General features: G+C 28.2%; 2 protein-coding genes across 4 annotated transcripts in view; both read right to left on the bottom strand.

Moving 5' to 3' along the window:
- Positions 1–626: 626 nt before the first annotated feature.
- Positions 627–1,720, bottom strand: LOC111030421. Its single transcript, XM_022309901.1, has 2 exons — positions 850–1,720; positions 627–769 (listed from the first exon to the last, which is right to left on the bottom strand). Exons 1-2 carry the CDS (start codon positions 1,668–1,670, stop codon positions 721–723), a joined length of 870 nt encoding a protein of 289 aa, XP_022165593.1. The 5' UTR covers positions 1,671–1,720; the 3' UTR covers positions 627–720.
- Positions 1,721–3,805: 2,085 nt separating this feature from the next.
- Positions 3,806–17,604, bottom strand: part of LOC111030414 (nose resistant to fluoxetine protein 6-like) — a 151,852-nt gene continuing 138,053 nt past the window's right edge. For all 3 annotated transcript variants that reach the window (XM_022309886.1, XM_022309884.1, XM_022309885.1), the window contains exons 3-14: positions 15,965–16,182; positions 15,639–15,850; positions 15,147–15,241; positions 14,843–15,024; positions 14,615–14,772; positions 11,993–12,161; positions 9,122–9,315; positions 8,528–8,669; positions 8,258–8,447; positions 4,176–4,318; positions 3,968–4,085; positions 3,806–3,888 (exon numbers count right to left, since the gene is read on the bottom strand). In XM_022309886.1, coding sequence (XP_022165578.1) covers positions 3,857–3,888; positions 3,968–4,085; positions 4,176–4,318; positions 8,258–8,447; positions 8,528–8,669; positions 9,122–9,315; positions 11,993–12,161; positions 14,615–14,772; positions 14,843–15,024; positions 15,147–15,241; positions 15,639–15,850; positions 15,965–16,182 — 1,853 coding nt within the window. In that variant the 3' untranslated portion in view covers positions 3,806–3,856. The remainder of the gene's footprint in view (positions 3,889–3,967; positions 4,086–4,175; positions 4,319–8,257; positions 8,448–8,527; positions 8,670–9,121; positions 9,316–11,992; positions 12,162–14,614; positions 14,773–14,842; positions 15,025–15,146; positions 15,242–15,638; positions 15,851–15,964; positions 16,183–17,604) is intronic.

Below are 17,604 nucleotides of genomic sequence, written 5' to 3'. Positions count from 1 at the left end.
CTTCTAACTAGTTCTAAGTGTGAATCCTAAAAATTCGACAAGAAAATGGTCGTTATAGAAAAACACACAAGAGTGTAGTAATTTTAAAATAATTGTTTGCAATTGGATATTTATTTAAACAAGCCAAAGATTTAACTTTGTCTTTTTGATATTTTTAATTATTGTTTCATCATCTAATGATAATTTGTAAGAGACGTTGTCCCAAAAACACAAGTCAGGTAAATTATTTTCGGGCGAGACCGTTTTCGACCAAAAACGTACCCTTCCCTTTTCGGCCGATTCACTTTTCGACCAAATTTTAAAAAAACGCCAATTCTCTTTTCGACCAAAACAAAAAGTTTTGTAATATGATATGTAAAATAAAGAAAATAATTGATATATAATTTTTGTAAAATTATGGCAATCATAATTTTAAAATATAAGTTGCATAAAAAGAATAACATAATAATATACAATTTTTGTCAATAATTATTAAGTATAATATAATATTAAGACATAAACTAATATACGAGTAGTTGTTGTTATATAATAGCAAATATTAATAATAATAATTACTATAATAATATACTTTAGAGTTTAGTTTATACTTAAAATAACTATAATTGTTGTAAAATAATGGCAAATATTATTAAAAATATAAGATATATTATATAAAAAAAAATGATATAAGGTCAATATAATTGTGTTCTGTCGTCGTCTGAGTTTTGTTAGCGCTTTTCATTACATTTGTTTGAAATAATTGTTTGAAACCAACTTAACAAAATCATACCTAAAAATATTTTAGTGATATATTTACTATTAAGAAATAAAAACGCATAGCTATTTTAATAAATTATATACTGTAGGTACCTGTCAAGTTGTCCGTTTTGATAATCTGATATATATTTTTCATTTTTGGATTTTCTCTCTCTGATTGATCGATCTTGAGTACGGTTTGGCAAGTGAACACTTCTAAGTTTTATATAAATTTCAGTTTGTACCTCATCAATTAAAACCGCAAGCAAATTAAATATGGATGGAGATTCTTTATAAAAGCTTCGATTGAAATTTGCATGGAAGGATTCACAGTTATTAGTCGTGCGTTGTAAACTAGAACTTGCTGATGCCCATATTTCTGGAGGATAGTCACAATCGTCTGTTAAATAGTTGTCAATGAGATAGTCTGCATATTTGATAACTTTATCATCTATAGGACGATCAGCCATAAAGTTTTGAAGAAAACAATCTAAAACATTATTTGGTTCTAGAAAAAGCAATCCAAAAGTGTGGCGCAACCATAATCCAATTTCTGAAGATCGGTCTTGATATTCAGTAGCCAGTCCTACTTTTTGGATTTGGCGATACCAAGCTTGGGTTAAGTGGAACCTACACCCAATAATTTGAGTTTGTGGCCAAATTTCATGGACTGCGTTAATTATTGCTTTTTCATAATCTGTCGTTACATACTGAGGCAATAATGTTACACCTAAAGAAGTGCATTTCTGTAATATCAAGTGAAATGCATGAATGTAAGTTTCGGTAGTCTTGTTTGGAAGTTTAGCATCACAATCTCTTCGAATACATCGCCAACGTGTTGAATTAGTTTTTTTGTTCACTGATCCGATACTAAATTTATAACAATCTAAAACTAATAACGGTTTACCACGATTACTTTCGATAAATTCAGCCATATTAAGTAAAATATAATAATTTTGAACGTTGAAAACTATAAAACCGATGCAACGAGTATGATTCACGCACAGACACTAAAGTATTATTGCACGAGCATCGGTTTTACAAAAATTAAACAAGTAACGAGAGAATTTAATCAGTTATTGATATTTTATCTTGGCTATAAAAGATAGTGACTCTCTACAATACGTACAATGATCATAGTCTATCAGGTACATACTACATAATATACTGATATAACTATATATTATGGTAGTAACCATCACAGTCGACGATCACCGATCAAATGATTAATGACAACAATTATATATATATAGGTTTTAATAATTTTCAATATGTACCTATAACATAAAATATAACACCTATATTAAACTTTTTGTATTGTATAATTTTGTTGTTGTATTTTTTATAAAATATTATACGCATTATGACATATTAATGTCGAAAAGGGAATCGATGTTTTTTAAATTTGGTCGAAAAGTGAATCGGCCGAAAAGGGAAGGGTACGATTTTAGTCGAAAAGGGAATTGCCGTTTTTTTTAAATTTTGGTCGAAAAGTGAATCGGCCGAAAAGGGAAGGGTACGATTTTAGTCGAAAAGGGAATTGCCGTTTTTTTAAAATTTGGTCGAAAAGTGAATCGGCCGAAAAGGGAAGGGTACGTTTTTGGTCGAAAACGGCTATGCCCTTATTTTCTCCTCCTGACATATTATAAGAATAGTTAAAGTCCTAACTAATGGGTTATTTTAGAACATTTTTAAATTTAACTAGAAACTAGAAAATAAATGATACCGTTCTAATTTTTGGGGAACAATTGCGCTGGTCGATACTGAGGTGATAAGTAGATGCCTAGTAGTAAATTATGTAATATATCATATCGAAGACACTAATCTAGTTAAACTGTCACCGACCCGTTATTGTAGTCATCGATGATTGATATAAATAAATTACACAATTATTAATTTTTGTTTACTTGCACTTTTTACGTGCCTGATTATACACTGCGGGGAATTTATATATTTGCAAGAAGAATAAATTGATTATGTCTTATTAGTTTGCGCATAAAGCATAGTAAATATTTCCATATTAATAGAAGATAAGAAATGGTTAGGTGCCTATTTTCCACATATTGAACATATTAATTTATACATTAGATACCTACAGGTATACTTTTGATTATTTCGATATTACTTTTCAAACGTTCACGTCTTTTTAAAGTATTTAGGTATTAATGGTATCTACATTATAATATATATCATAAATATTTAATATATGGGTATTTTTCTTACTAGCTTCTATCGGTTTTATTGTTATCTGGAAGTTGGTTAGTTTACACGTACGTGATCGACAGGTTAGTTGGGTTAGAGAAAATCGTGATTGTAATTATAGTAGGTACATATTATTATAGACTATAATATTGCACATATAATAATAAGTATATATTTTGGTAAAATATATCCCATGTTTATTTTCTCAGAATCAATATTGGACATAACATGAACATTAATTATTATTGCAATTGACGTCACTCGTCGTCAAAACATTTGTCCATCATAATAGTGCCTACTACACAGCTTGTTTTTTTTTATAGGTATTATAAAAATATTTATCCATGACATATTATTATACTTCTTTGGAATTCAAAACAGTAAAAAAAGTCATGAAGGAAGCTCCTTCCCCCTATAAATACATCACTTTAATAAACATTGAGACTTAAATTGAATTGTAATGATTTTCATCTGCGGAATATAAAAATAAAAATATAATAATTATTAAATTGTATACAAAATACTATATAAATATTGTAACTTGAAACGATTCTGTTTCTTATCATTGACTGGCGACTGCAAAGCACACAGCAGTACTAATTGTACCATATGCGTATACAGACATACAGTACACGGAGTCAACTATTTTCTTACTTAAAAAAGAAATAGGGATATGATATTGTGAAGTGCACTAATTCAACGAATAAAAAGCTATTAAATAAAATTAATTTGTATATTTGTATTCCACTCACTAATTTATTATTCTAGTATGATATAAGTATAAATAAAATAGGTACATAATAAACACTGAGATGTTACAAAATAATATTGAAAAGGCATTTAGGTTACACATTTTGAACTTATTTAAAACATGGATGAACGGCATTTTTAGGTTTGGACATTATTCCCATCGTAAACATCACGAGTCTGTAGAATCTGATGGTTTTTCAGCTAAAAAATTACATTTTCACTGGTAAATATTAACAAACGTAATCTAAGTGGTGTTAATATTCAAAATAAACAATTTTACCTTTAAGAAATATGCTCATAAGTTCCTTGAATATTTTTCTGCACGGTGCTTCCACGATTAGATTAAAAAGTATAGAGTATGATAGAGCTGTCATTAAATCGGCGTTGATTTCCCAATACTTTTTCAGAGAAATAAAATCATGAATTAATTGGTGTTTACTATTTAGTGATAAAAAACATCCAGTATAAAAAATACATTTTAAGCTTACCAATGTCCAAAAGTTTCCAAATTTTGGTTGACGGATTTCACCAATACTTTGTAACTGAACAATAAAATGTGTCAGGTAAAGAACGTAAGATAATCTTGATATGACGGTGAAAAGTTTGCACTCAATAAAACTGCTGATAAAACCTATTTGAAAATATGTTAAGTTATAATGTGTGTTTTTCAATTAATGTAAAATATTGATATGGGTTTTTTAATCTAGTTTTTGGTTTTTCATAACAACTACTGATGAACCTAATTAAAAGGGATTTTTCTTACATTTATTTAATTCGATTTTTTAAAAAAAACCTTCAACCTGTAATATTTAATAAAAATAAATACATAATATATATATACTCGTATATAATATAATAATTATAAAATAGTAATATTATTTAATTTCTTTAGTACGTTTAAATACCTTCTAAATAACAATGTATTAAGTCTATAATATAGATGTACCCGTGTTGGAGTCTCAAATCTCAGTACAAATATTAAATAACCAAATGATTAATATCACGGTAATATCTATAATAATAATTAATAAATAACTTCAGGTAACGAAATCCATGACTGACTAACATAATTATTAATAGAAACCAAATACTAATTAACAAACAACAAATGTTAAGTTTTATAAAAATCAATATCATTAATCATTTTATAGAATTTATATATTATGCCATGTCAAATGTGAGGTTCCAATAAAATTGATTTGAAATATTGTGTTCTGTAATTTATATACTTTACTTGTAGGTACTTATTGCAATTATTTTTTTTTTTACTTTTTTTTTTAAATTGATCTAAAGCCTGGCAACTGTGGCCGTTAGCTGTTTGTAGGGGGAGGGACGGTTGAATCTTATAGAACACGTGTGTGTTTGGCAGAATTTCTAGTGGGCACCCGTAGGTTTCTGCAATGCCCAGGGGGGGGGGACGGTGGTCTCTCTCTCCAGGCGCCGTGACTGCCCGAAGAGCCATGCCGCCCGTGACCGCCGACCGGGATTCGAACTGACGTTTTGGTCCACTCGGCCACTCACCCCATTTTTTATTTTTCTATAGGTATACAAATTTAATATACTATTAAGAGATCCCTACCCAAAGAAATACATTATTAGCTAGTATTATCATAGATTGTTAATTAGAAAATATAAATATTTATTATTCAGTTTATTGTGATGTCACATTGTATTGTGGGTGTATATATTTTTAATAACACAAATATGAAAATATAATTTCAATTATTTTATTCAGACACTCAAAATAAAGGTATACTGTAGACTATAATTATGTATTATTAATTCGATATGTATATAGTAGTGTATTGTAGCTTAAAAAAATACGAAGAACATAATTTAAATTATACGGAATTTAATAATTAATATAACATACGCCCAAATAAACCTAAATAAATAATCGTTTACCTAAGGAACCTAATTTTTTTGTGGGATACAGTGACATTTTTAATGAATGGTTTGAATACAATGATTTGAAATGTGGAAAGTGTAATGCATATTTTATGTATTTTTTTTTACATTTACAGTTCAATTTAAATCAATACAATGTGACAGCTAAGCTCTCAACCAAGAAGAGTTTAATAGGTGTAATTCTTAAAAGTATTTATTATGTTGTATTTTTAGGTTGGCGTCCAGCGGCTGACCGTCGAATGCAAGGGTCGTCGCCTTAGGCTGAGTTGGCTCATCGATGGATCACTAGAGGCTTTATTTTTTTTTATTGAGAGCGAGTGGGAGTTTTAAAAAAAGGAACATTATTATATTGATTAATACGGATGGATAAGAAAAAACAAATTATGGTATTATGTTTTCAGTGATAATTTCATATAATCTAATTTCATGTACGATGGAAGTAATAATACAAATAATAAGAATACTAATTACAGCAACGAGATGTTTACTTATTATTATAAAAATATTTTAACTGCATCGCTGCAGAAACACTAAGACGTCCTATTATCGCCGATCGGTAGGTACCTACTTACGTCTCGTCACCAACCGACCATTTATGCATTGAATAGTAATAATACGAGTATATGGATTGGGAAGTAATAATAAACAAAAACAGGTTTTAATCGTATTATTATAAACGAATTTGTTACCCACAATGAGCGTTTTATTAAATCGTAGAGACCAGCCATCTCAACATTTCTCGATAGGTGGACAATCTAGCGGGAAAGAAATTGGTTGAGTACTCCATGGCGGAGTTACTAATAATATTACTATTAATAAGATCATTAAAAAAGAAACAACGAAAAAACTAGTGTGGGCCGTGACTGCGTGTTGTACAGTTTCAGGAGAAACCGATACGGAAAAAAACTAATTTCAACGGCGGGGTACGTAGATTAGTGATTACGTCGCGGCTTTGTTCCAGACACGTTGCATAATAACAATTATTTTTTTTAAATGCACATACATTATAAAATACAAATTGTTTTATCGAAATTCGTAGTATAAATAATTATAAATTATAACGAATATCGAAACACTGGTGGTTTGTAACGTTATACTATGTTGTTTAGATAATGTTTTACGAATGAGTATTTTTATTTGCTGTGTGGTTTTCGGTAGGCCTGAGCATTGGAATTTAATAGTTTCAAAAAATTCTAGGGCTATGATTAAATTAGTAGACCCATGTGGTGTAAAATGAGGAATGATCTTTTTTGTCGCAGTTGTTTTTTGAATCGCTCTGAATTCTCAAGTTACAAATCGGCTAGGGCGCTAGGGTTAACTGAGGTATGCAGTGACTTCGCGAAAAAAGTAACTTAGTCATTCAGCATATTAAAAAGGAAACCATTTATTTTTGCACTACCTATACTATGCATTTTATTCTAAAACTGTTATATTAAAAAAAAACATTAATCCCTATAATGTTATTTTATACTTTTTAAGTTGAAATGGAAATACATTTACGAGACGATAAAAAGGAAACTAATTACTACGTAAACATAAATACGACTTTTATCATTGATTGCAATTTATAATTATTTATAATTGATGATGCTGAAGTCAAATTTAATATAAAACACTATCTTTGAAAAAATTCTTCATGAACTAGTACTATGTGCACTTGCATTTGAAGTTATTTGATAAATTCATTAAAATATGTAATAATTATTATGTATTTACAATTCATGTAAACATAATATTAAGTTATACTAATTTTATGATATACATTAATTTTATGGGGCTACAGCTAAATATTATTGTTATTATTCTATGGAATAAGATAAACATAAATTTACAATATAGGTATATAGAAAAACAAGGTGGGTTAAACACTCATTATATTTAGTATCACTCGTCTCTAGTTTAATTAGCTACAGTGTTAAAATGTATTATTTAAACCGGATGAATTTTTGACATAAGTACTTAAATAAACTTATTATTTATAACTATATAAGACATATTATAAGTTTTTGTTTTCAAAAATATGTGTGGACGTGTTGATGCAACTAATTTATTTTATTCCATTTCACAACGCCAGTAGTTTCTAATGTGTTTTTACGCCAATATGTTTAGGATTTAGAATAATACTAAAGAAATTATTATAATTATTTGTTTTGTACCATTTAGTTATGCCTTTAATGTCTTTAGTTTTGCTAAGAGGACGACGCCCACACCCTCGTACTATGTGATCTCCGTTTTACAAAGTTCAACATGACAACATACCAAACTGTACGTTAAAAATAATCTATTTTACTTTGTTATTTTTAAAATTATTAGAGTGACCCATGATAACCTTTAAGTGTAAGATTATTATCTAAGACCTCTAGGAGGATTTTATTGACAATATAATTTGTATGTAAGTTGTGATCATTTTAAAATATACAAAAAATGTACAGTTTAAAAATGGTCATAACTTGCTATTAATAGAAATACTAATAAAAGCATCTGAGATGCAATAGATATCAATCTTAGTTTTAAAATGTATAACATGTTAATTTACTCTAATTTTAGAAATTAATAGTAAAATGTGTTATTGTGAACTTGAAATGTGCCACGTTTGTAAATGCACATGCGGGTGTTGCGTCCTCTTAAAACTTAAAATATGATAATATTAATTTATATTTACCAAAATTAGACAATGAGCTGACAACTAGCAAGTACGATATAGTCAACGAATATATAATTCTCTGGAACGTGAAGTAGATTATGTGATTCCACGGATTGTATGTAAGTCCTGGTAAATATAAGTAGCCGGTAACAATGTAACAGATTATATGCAATAATAAGCATATCATAAATCCTATTGTTCTATTTTTCTAAATAAAAGACAAAATTCATCAAGCAAGTACACCAATTTAATCTAATTATTTTATTATTCTATTTTTTTATTACTTACCACTGAAAATTTTATTTTGGATTGTTTGATTTGCAAGTATATGAATGCGGCTGCTAGACCAACGAGGTATGTCGTGATCCTGTGATGACTCTTTATGTAAATTTTTTGGAAATGTTCAGTTGTTCTGAGATTTTTTATGTTACTAAAATATTATAATTAGAACAATCATTTTAATTTAAAACAACCACATTTATTAAAATTATATTACGGATGCTTTAATTTATTAAAAATACAGATAAGTAAATTTAAGAATATTATGCATTTTATTTGCATATAGAGATGTTCTGTTACTATATGTGCTGACTAACTACTAATTTATATTCAAATTGGAAACGAAAGAATACAATGTAATGGTTAAGAAACATCGTTTTGAGTTTTGACACGTATGTCAGTATTTTTTTTTTTAGTGGCGATCTACACATGTATCAATGACAAAATTGTCTATTTAAACTTACTACTAAGATATTTTTTTAATTACACGATATTTATGAAAACTAATTTATTTACTCATTTTTCTATAAAAATGTTGCAAATGCATAGGTCATTAACTTATATTTACACAACTGTTTCAAGTGAAATTGACATATTATTTACCCATGGAAGTATGGCATCACTCCCCATTGTTTGTTGTCATAAATTGATTTTGCTGGTATATAAATAGATAAAGCAAAGAGCACGCCATAAATACAAACACCGGCTTTATTCCATCTCCAAATAATATAGGTCAAGAAAATTCCAATTATGAAAAAATGCATGTCACATGCCAAGTACCACGCGTGTACCATACACTGAAAATGATATCATTAAACTATTATAATTCACGTATCTAAACTGATGCAGGAACTAAAAAAATATATTATTATTATTATTACTATTTTACATCAAGGAACACGAGTTTAAATGTAGTAAAGTTATGGTCATTAATTAGTATGGACGTGAAAAACAATAATATCATATTTTATTGCATCTGTATAATATACCTATTCTTATTGACTGTGCCGAATTAGATACAAATATAGGGGAACAAAATAATTTATTCCCTTAAATTAAAACCCTCCCCTTAACGAGGTTTAGTCTTGAGACTCATTTTTTGGCTTAGAAACAAATCTTAAGTAGCAGGTACTGATATTGTTAAATGGTATTAAGAATCTATACACAAGAATTCATGAATAAAAAGGGGCTATATGTAGTTTAAAAAAGTAATTACTATATTATTTTTACATATTTTATTTGAATTGATGAATAATAAATAATAACCAACGAATAATGTGATGAGTTTATTAAATACGATTATTGCGATAACATTGACGTGCCGTGAAGTTGGCCTTTCAACTATGTTCAACTATTTCATTGAGTATTGACGATACGTCAAAATATCTAATATTAATTTATTATGTAACATAAGAAACATCAAATAAATGTTAACTTTTATAAAATAGTATAAAAAATATTTGCATTTTTTCTAAGCTCGAAAATATTCAACGATTTGTAATGTTGGATTATCTGAAGGGTGGCAAAATGATACATCTCCCCCCTCCCCCAAAAAAATGTCAGGGGGTAAGTTCCCTCCCCTTGCCCACGAAATTAAGCACCTCATATTCACTTTTGGTCTCCTAAAACCAAAGTTACTTTCATGCATACAAACATAAGTTGGTTTACCTATAATAGCATAAATAATTAACAATTATTTTTTTATCATCAAGTTAATTCTAAAATCTGGTTTTACTAAACCGCAATATATCGTCTGTAGACTGTATCTTGAATTAGTTGGGGGGAGGGGCTCAAGGATAACAATATTATGTATGAATGTAAGATATAGAATAGGTATGTATATCACACATCATCAAAAATACGACTCCTGTCGAACTTGAAAAACGAGGTAGGTAGACCGCAAGAAGGGCATTGTTAGATCGAGTTGCACCTACACCTACAGTATCCACTTTCGAACTGCTGGATACAAAATTTGGTGTAAGTACGTAGATGTTGTGGTGTGTTGTCGATTTGTTTCCTACAACTAATTCATAGTATAGATGAAGTCTTAAACCCTCCAATGCTTTAAATTGTTATTATAGTGTTAGTGTTATATAAAGCTGTAATACTATATAATGTTGTACTTTTTTTTATGTTAAAATATTACCACAATTTATTCATTTTATTTAATATGTAAAGTATATCGTATATTATGTTTTATTCTTTTATGTAAGCTAATTTCAAAATGTCACTTAAAATTTAAAATTGAAATTCACAATAAAATATAACATGCAGGGCCGTTTTACTCGTCAATCGTCAGGCATTAAGGCTATGCGTGGTAAGTTAATAACTTCCGGTATTTGGCCCCCAAAGTACATCACTACATTTTTGTAAATTCACAATATTCTTAGTAGCCAATAAGCTAACCTTTTATGAGAGTTGTTACAATAATTATGATTCCGTAGGCGACGCAATGACAAAAACTAGTTTTGCTTGTTTATAAATTACAATCTACCGTAGAATTCAACCGTGTGGCATTACCATGGTTTCGTTTATTAAGCAATGTATTAAAGTGTCTCGGAAGCAGACATGCATTTATGGATATAGATGTGTGTGTGTGTGTGTGTGTGTGTGTGTGTGTGTGTGTGTGTGTGTGTGTGTGTGTGTGTGTGTGTGTGTGTGTATCATGTGACGATATTTTACAATATTAATTTATAGTAGGTAATGGTAAAAACCCTTCAATTCTCCTAAACGACAAAGGGTCTTATTCTACAATTATTATAATAAATGAAATATGAAATACACTTCTACACACATTAGCACTGCAGAGAACGTATAAAATAAATACTTTTTTTATCGAATGTAAATCAAATTATTGAATTTTTGAAATGTAATGAGTATTAAGTAAACTACAGCCAACCAGTCAAGGTTGAAAGGTATATTATAAAATTAAACACAAAATGTATTCATTGTAATTTTAGTAATTTAATAACATTATAAGTTGGTCATAGTAATATTCGATTCGTCAAAATGTTCAGAAAAATTATTTTCTTAATAATTTACAGTGTAACAATTTATAGTAAATCTCTTATTTGAAAAACTGAATTTTATATCTGCACAGGATAATCTTTAAGTCTATAGAATAAAACATCTAATGAATCAGAAAATAATTTGTCCTTTAAGTATTTTAAAAAATTTAGTAAATCAAATTTTGATAACTGCATTATTGAATAAAAAAAAAAATGAGTGAGCATGCTTGGTTAATTAATCTGAATAAATAAAATACATATAGATTGTTTTCATGATGATTTCACAAAAATTACAAATCATAATATTAATTACAATGTGTACGTTCTACGTATGTTCACAATAATGTAGTGTTCTTTAACTCTGAAGAAAACAAATTCATAGAAACATTTAAACGAAATATATAACTTAAATATGTGGTGACAATTAGATAGAAAATTACTTTAAAAATACAAAATTAATAATTACCATTTCGTTTGAATGTACGTAGTTGTTTATAAACAATAGATTAGTCCACCAGTTTTTCCGGCAAAACTCAGCTTCGGGGTAAACAATAAGTTTCCACAATGGGCCATCGCCCATAAAAGGCAAAACGAATGCAAATATTACAATAACAGTAATATACGTTGGAAAAATTCTAAAAATAAAATAATATTCATTTTATTGTACCCTTATTACTGCAAATATAAAATATATGAAAAAAAAATGACAACTTTAATTGATAACCATTAACCAACTTTATTAGAATCAAAACTAATTAACTGTCTATTGGATCGAAAAATAAAGTTAAACTATTATACAACTATATAAGTTATTATTTTGCAAATTATCAACCATATATACATGTCTACGTAGGTATTACTAATTTAATTAGAACATTTTGTAAGCTTACTGATTTGGTTAATTATTTAGTATTGTTTATTTTTAACATTTAATGTTATTTATACTTTTGTATTCATACATTATTAAATTAAAGTTATTATTATTATTAACTATATTATTATTCTATGTGGTTGTATAAGGCCATCTTTATTTTAGTCTTAACCTAATAAATAATAATGATACGAAAGTCTTCGCCTGTAGACATGCAGTATTGTAAATAATGATCAATAAATTCATACAAATAGGTCTATTACGGAAGAGTGAAGATTGAACCGACATTTGAGTACCAACATATTACATGGTCTGTTTAAGTATACATATTTGAATTGTCTTACGATGTCATCAACCGAAGTAAGTATGTACTAATACGAATATATTGAAAACATGGACTATACTGGTTCCAGATTAGAGACGTAATTATTTTCAAATAAATGTAAAATAGTAAAAACATATACGTCATATTTTATATTTTATAAATGTACATACTATTGAATAAACATTAAAATATAAATATAAAAAATGTCTTAAATGGTTATACAGAGTAGGTACCTATTGTCTATTGATATTTTATATCATATTGGATATTACAGTTAATCATTATATTTACATATGCTTTATTTTATTTTTGTTATTTAGAGTTGGACAATTAATACATAGTGATAATTGAAACATTTGAAACTGGAATTTTTAAGCGATCTGTAATTGGGCCACATTGTATCTATCTGATTCGTATAATCGTATGCAATATTTGTTAAAATTGTATTTCCTGCGTCCTGGTCCATAAATTAAATATATTATACTTATTTAAAAGGGGCTAGGGGATTGGGCCACAGATAATATTATATGACACATAAACATAATATATTATACCTATAACATTTATTAATTACAAAGCCTGTGTAATTTTAAAATAATTTTTTGTTTAATAAATATTAAATATAAAACTAGGTACTTACATACAATTAATTAAATTATTATTTATTTCCACATGAAAATATACGAATATACAGGGTGATTCATCAAGCATGTTCACTTTATTTTTTTCTTCACTAGGTAATGCAGTTATTTAAAATCTGATTTTTGGAATTTTTATAAATATTTACTTTAAGATCATATTTTTAAATGCTTGAAATATTTTGTACTACTTATGGAGTGTCTTGTGGAGTACAAACTTCTGTTTTTCAAATGAGAACACTCCCTTTAAACGGTAAATTATCCAGTGGATAATTTTTTTTAAAAACGTTTACGTATCATTATCAAAATTGGTACGAGTAGTTTTTTAGTTATTTACCTTTGTTTTATAAGGATTAAACATTCATAATAATGTGTTTATAAGATATGGAGTATATCAGTGTATAGTGATTTAAAAATTGTTTTCATCAATATTGATTATTATTTATTTGTAAAAATAACCCAAATATAATAAATACTATATCCAATTTCACATTTATTTTGTATATTTGTAAAATCATTTTTAAGGGCAATTATCCTTAGCATAAACATTTTAATAATTAAGAAAGTACTCATTCGAATTTTGAATTTGTTACATTAAAATTTTCAAAAAAATTATCCATTTAATAATTAACATTAAAATAGGGAGTTTTCATTTGAAAAGGAAAAGTTAGTATCACCAGAGGATACTTTCTAAGTAGTACAAAACAATTCAAGAATTTAAAAATCTAGTCTTTAATTATAATAAAAAAAAGAAAAAAATCAGAATTTGAATGAATTTTTTATTAAAGGAAAACATGGGGATAAGCATGTTTGATGAATCACCCTGTATAAAATTAATAATTCTATATAATTTAATTTTGGATAATTTATTACCTAGCTTTTGATACAGCACACAAATGAGTAAAGTTTCATGTGCACTGCAGGCTGCAGTGGTGTAGAAAATTATATTTTATCTTATATGCATATTATTTTATTAAAATATAAAATATCTTAAATTAAAGTGGCTCAATCACTGGGGCTACCTGTTATAAATTTTAAGTTTTGGAAGTCTAACTCCCATGTGCACGTATTTTTAACAAATGTAGGTACATTATATTTTCCATACAAACAAATTTCTTAAATTTACCAAAATTATAATACATAACTATATAATAAGTATACTCTTTAACATTTATCTCAAACTAATAAACTATCGTTTAATATTACGAATAAAATTATGTTAAGATTTTAGCAAGTATGACATTTATTCAATACCTGATTATTCGGTAAATGATTAAAAACATGAACTTCAACGATTTTCCACTCCTTAAACGCTCTTCGATCAGGACGTATGTAAAAAACCCACTTACTATAAAAAATATCTCAACTGCAACCGGGGACTTGAGGAACGACCACCAAAAATCGGTGAAAATCTGTAAAATAAAAACAAAGTCATATAAATTCAAATGAATTACATAGAAAAAAATGGTATCGTTTCCGTACGTGTTCCGAGTGCTCCGGATCAAAGGATGGGACTCCTAAGTTTAGAGCAACTCTATGACCAATTATCACAGATATTATTCCCATTGTCTTAAGACCGTTGGTAACGGCAAAGTCTTTAGTTTTTGGATCTTCTAATAAGTTTCTCATATTTGTAATCATCGAATAAGAACGTAAACACTTACCTAAAACATCCATGACGTCAATTTAAGGATGTAAATTTTATTACATTTTACTACATCAAAAGTATAATTATACGATATTTATGATTGTTTTGGACCACTATAATTCACGCGTCCAAGCTTACCGACAAAAGTAGATTTTTCGGGTTTCGAGTGATCTGCAAATAATTCGTAAAACGTGCCTGCGACCATCAATCCAATGCCCACGATAAATATTCCACTATGGCAGATGAAACAATGTCGGCAGTCAGTGACCGGTTAAAATATTTTCAGTAAAATTAACTCCAAAAAAATATCCCTTAATATAATTATAATATCTCAAAATATACAGAATATAGTGTAATACCAAATTAGGGCACACGCACCTACAATACTAGTAAGTTTACTACACTATATGACGTAACAAGTCATTTATGTTCAAGATATTACCAAGTTTACTTATATGATATAAATCCATGGCAATAATATAATATAATATCTTTTCAGAGTTAATCTCACTGGGAAGGAGGGAACCGTACAGGTGTACCGTATTATTTAATCAACCATCATGATCGACAGTGCTAAACAGCTATTGATTACAGGGTATGGATTTATAGATAATAATATTATATACTGACTAGATGACCAAAACTGTATTTGTGTACTTCAGAGTCGTGCTCTTAGATGTGTACATTAGCGGCGGCACTGCGACGTTCACGCTGATATTGCGAGCTTGGAAAGCTGGTGTCAACGCACGGTCGACGGATATCCGTATGTCTTCGTTGGTACACGAGTCCGGAAAACACAACGCCCATAATAGATTTTCGGGTACTGATGCCGACGCGTCTCCCTGCACAAATCGATTTCAATTTTAAAATATGACTTCCGTCGTTGTCGTCCGTCATTTTCACACGCGGCCACTGCTGTGCATGTTATGCAGTTTATAATATTACTATCGCATTACTTTCGATCGTTCCCAATCCGCTTTGATTATGTCCAGTTGGCTGAGCGGTTCGGGAGGTTTGTTGTCTCCAGAAAGGTGAAACCGCACGTTCGCTATGGCATACGCTCCGTAAATCCCAAGACGTTTTGATGAAACACGCATGCATTGGTCGAAGTACCCCAATTCGTTGACGTTGCCAGACGAAATAGGCCCAGGATATTTTGACGAAGAGGCGTACACTATAAACATTTAAAGTGATCATCATTCTTATACTCAATATTAGTGGTACACTATGGTTATAACTTATAATGAATATATTTTATACTTTATTCTTATAAGACATACAAAATAGGCCTGACAATGATCGGTTGTGGGTTATTATTGTACAATTATAGTATAAATTATAAAAACAACTATAGTTATATTCTAAAACGTTTATGTATTATCCTTAATAAGAGGTATATTAAGAAAACAGTTTTATTGAGTATAATTTAATGACGCAAAAATGTCTAATTAGCTTGTTTTTATTAACAAATTTAAAATTATAGATTTTAAGACAGGTTAGTAGGTACTTAACTTACAACCGTATCTAATATTTAACTTTACGGCGGCAATATACGATTTAGATCAGTATATTATTATGTTATATGCATTATACACACACATTTTGAATAAGGAATATTCATTGACATGATTATTTAAGTTAATTATCTATACGTAAATCACAATGTTACAAATTACAAGTTATGTATGTATGGTTAATGTGACCATCAAACCATTAAATAGTGGACACTATAATAGTATACGTCATTGTGACTAAACAACTTTTATTTAATAATTATTTCGCCAATAACTTGTGAAAAAAATAAATACAGAATTTTTCATGAGAAAATAATACTTAATGTTAGTGAATAATGTACATTATATTAAACCTTATATTGGCTATATATCATCTAACATTATACCTATACTATTCTAAAAAAAAAAAAATGTTTTGAAATCAGAACATATTGATTTGGAAAAACATAAATTAAGAAGATACTTCATCTCTACTCAACATAATATTATCTCTTTGCTCAAGTTACAATATTGTTCGGGTTGTTCTATAATATCTTAATAATTCCTTCAATAATGAATTACAAATGAATAAAATATACGAATCCAAAATTAAATATGCAAGAACCAGTCAAAATAAAAAAATAAAAATAGTAAAATATAAATGCACCAAGTCTTAAAAATGTAATATAAATATATTATTAATTAGGAAACAAGTACCATATATTTATATATTTATAAATTCCAACACTTTATATTTAAATACTATGCAACTATAGGTATAGGTTCCACACCGTAAGATACTATTGTACTTATTAGAACACGTAATCTTCATTTCAAATCAATAAAACCGTTAAGTTTTTGGTGTATTACCAAAGGTTCAGTCGCATATATTTTTCTTTTTAGATTAATGGTGCGATTTTATTATAAATAATTTACTTTTGTATTTTATGAAATTCTTAAAATTAAATTAGTGGTTTAGGGAATTAGTGAGAAAAACCCTCAACTTTCAAAATATCTGTTCTCACGTACAAAATCGATTATTTTATTGAATTATTTAAACTTTATTTAATTAATTCGTCTCAATGATCATACATGGTTTTTTT

The sequence above is a fragment of the Myzus persicae genome, unplaced genomic scaffold (genome assembly GCF_001856785.1).
Source record: "Myzus persicae strain clone G006 unplaced genomic scaffold, MPER_G0061.0, whole genome shotgun sequence".
Classification (NCBI taxonomy): Eukaryota; Metazoa; Arthropoda; class Insecta; order Hemiptera; family Aphididae; genus Myzus; species Myzus persicae.
This window is presented reverse-complemented; position numbering and strand designations above follow the sequence as displayed.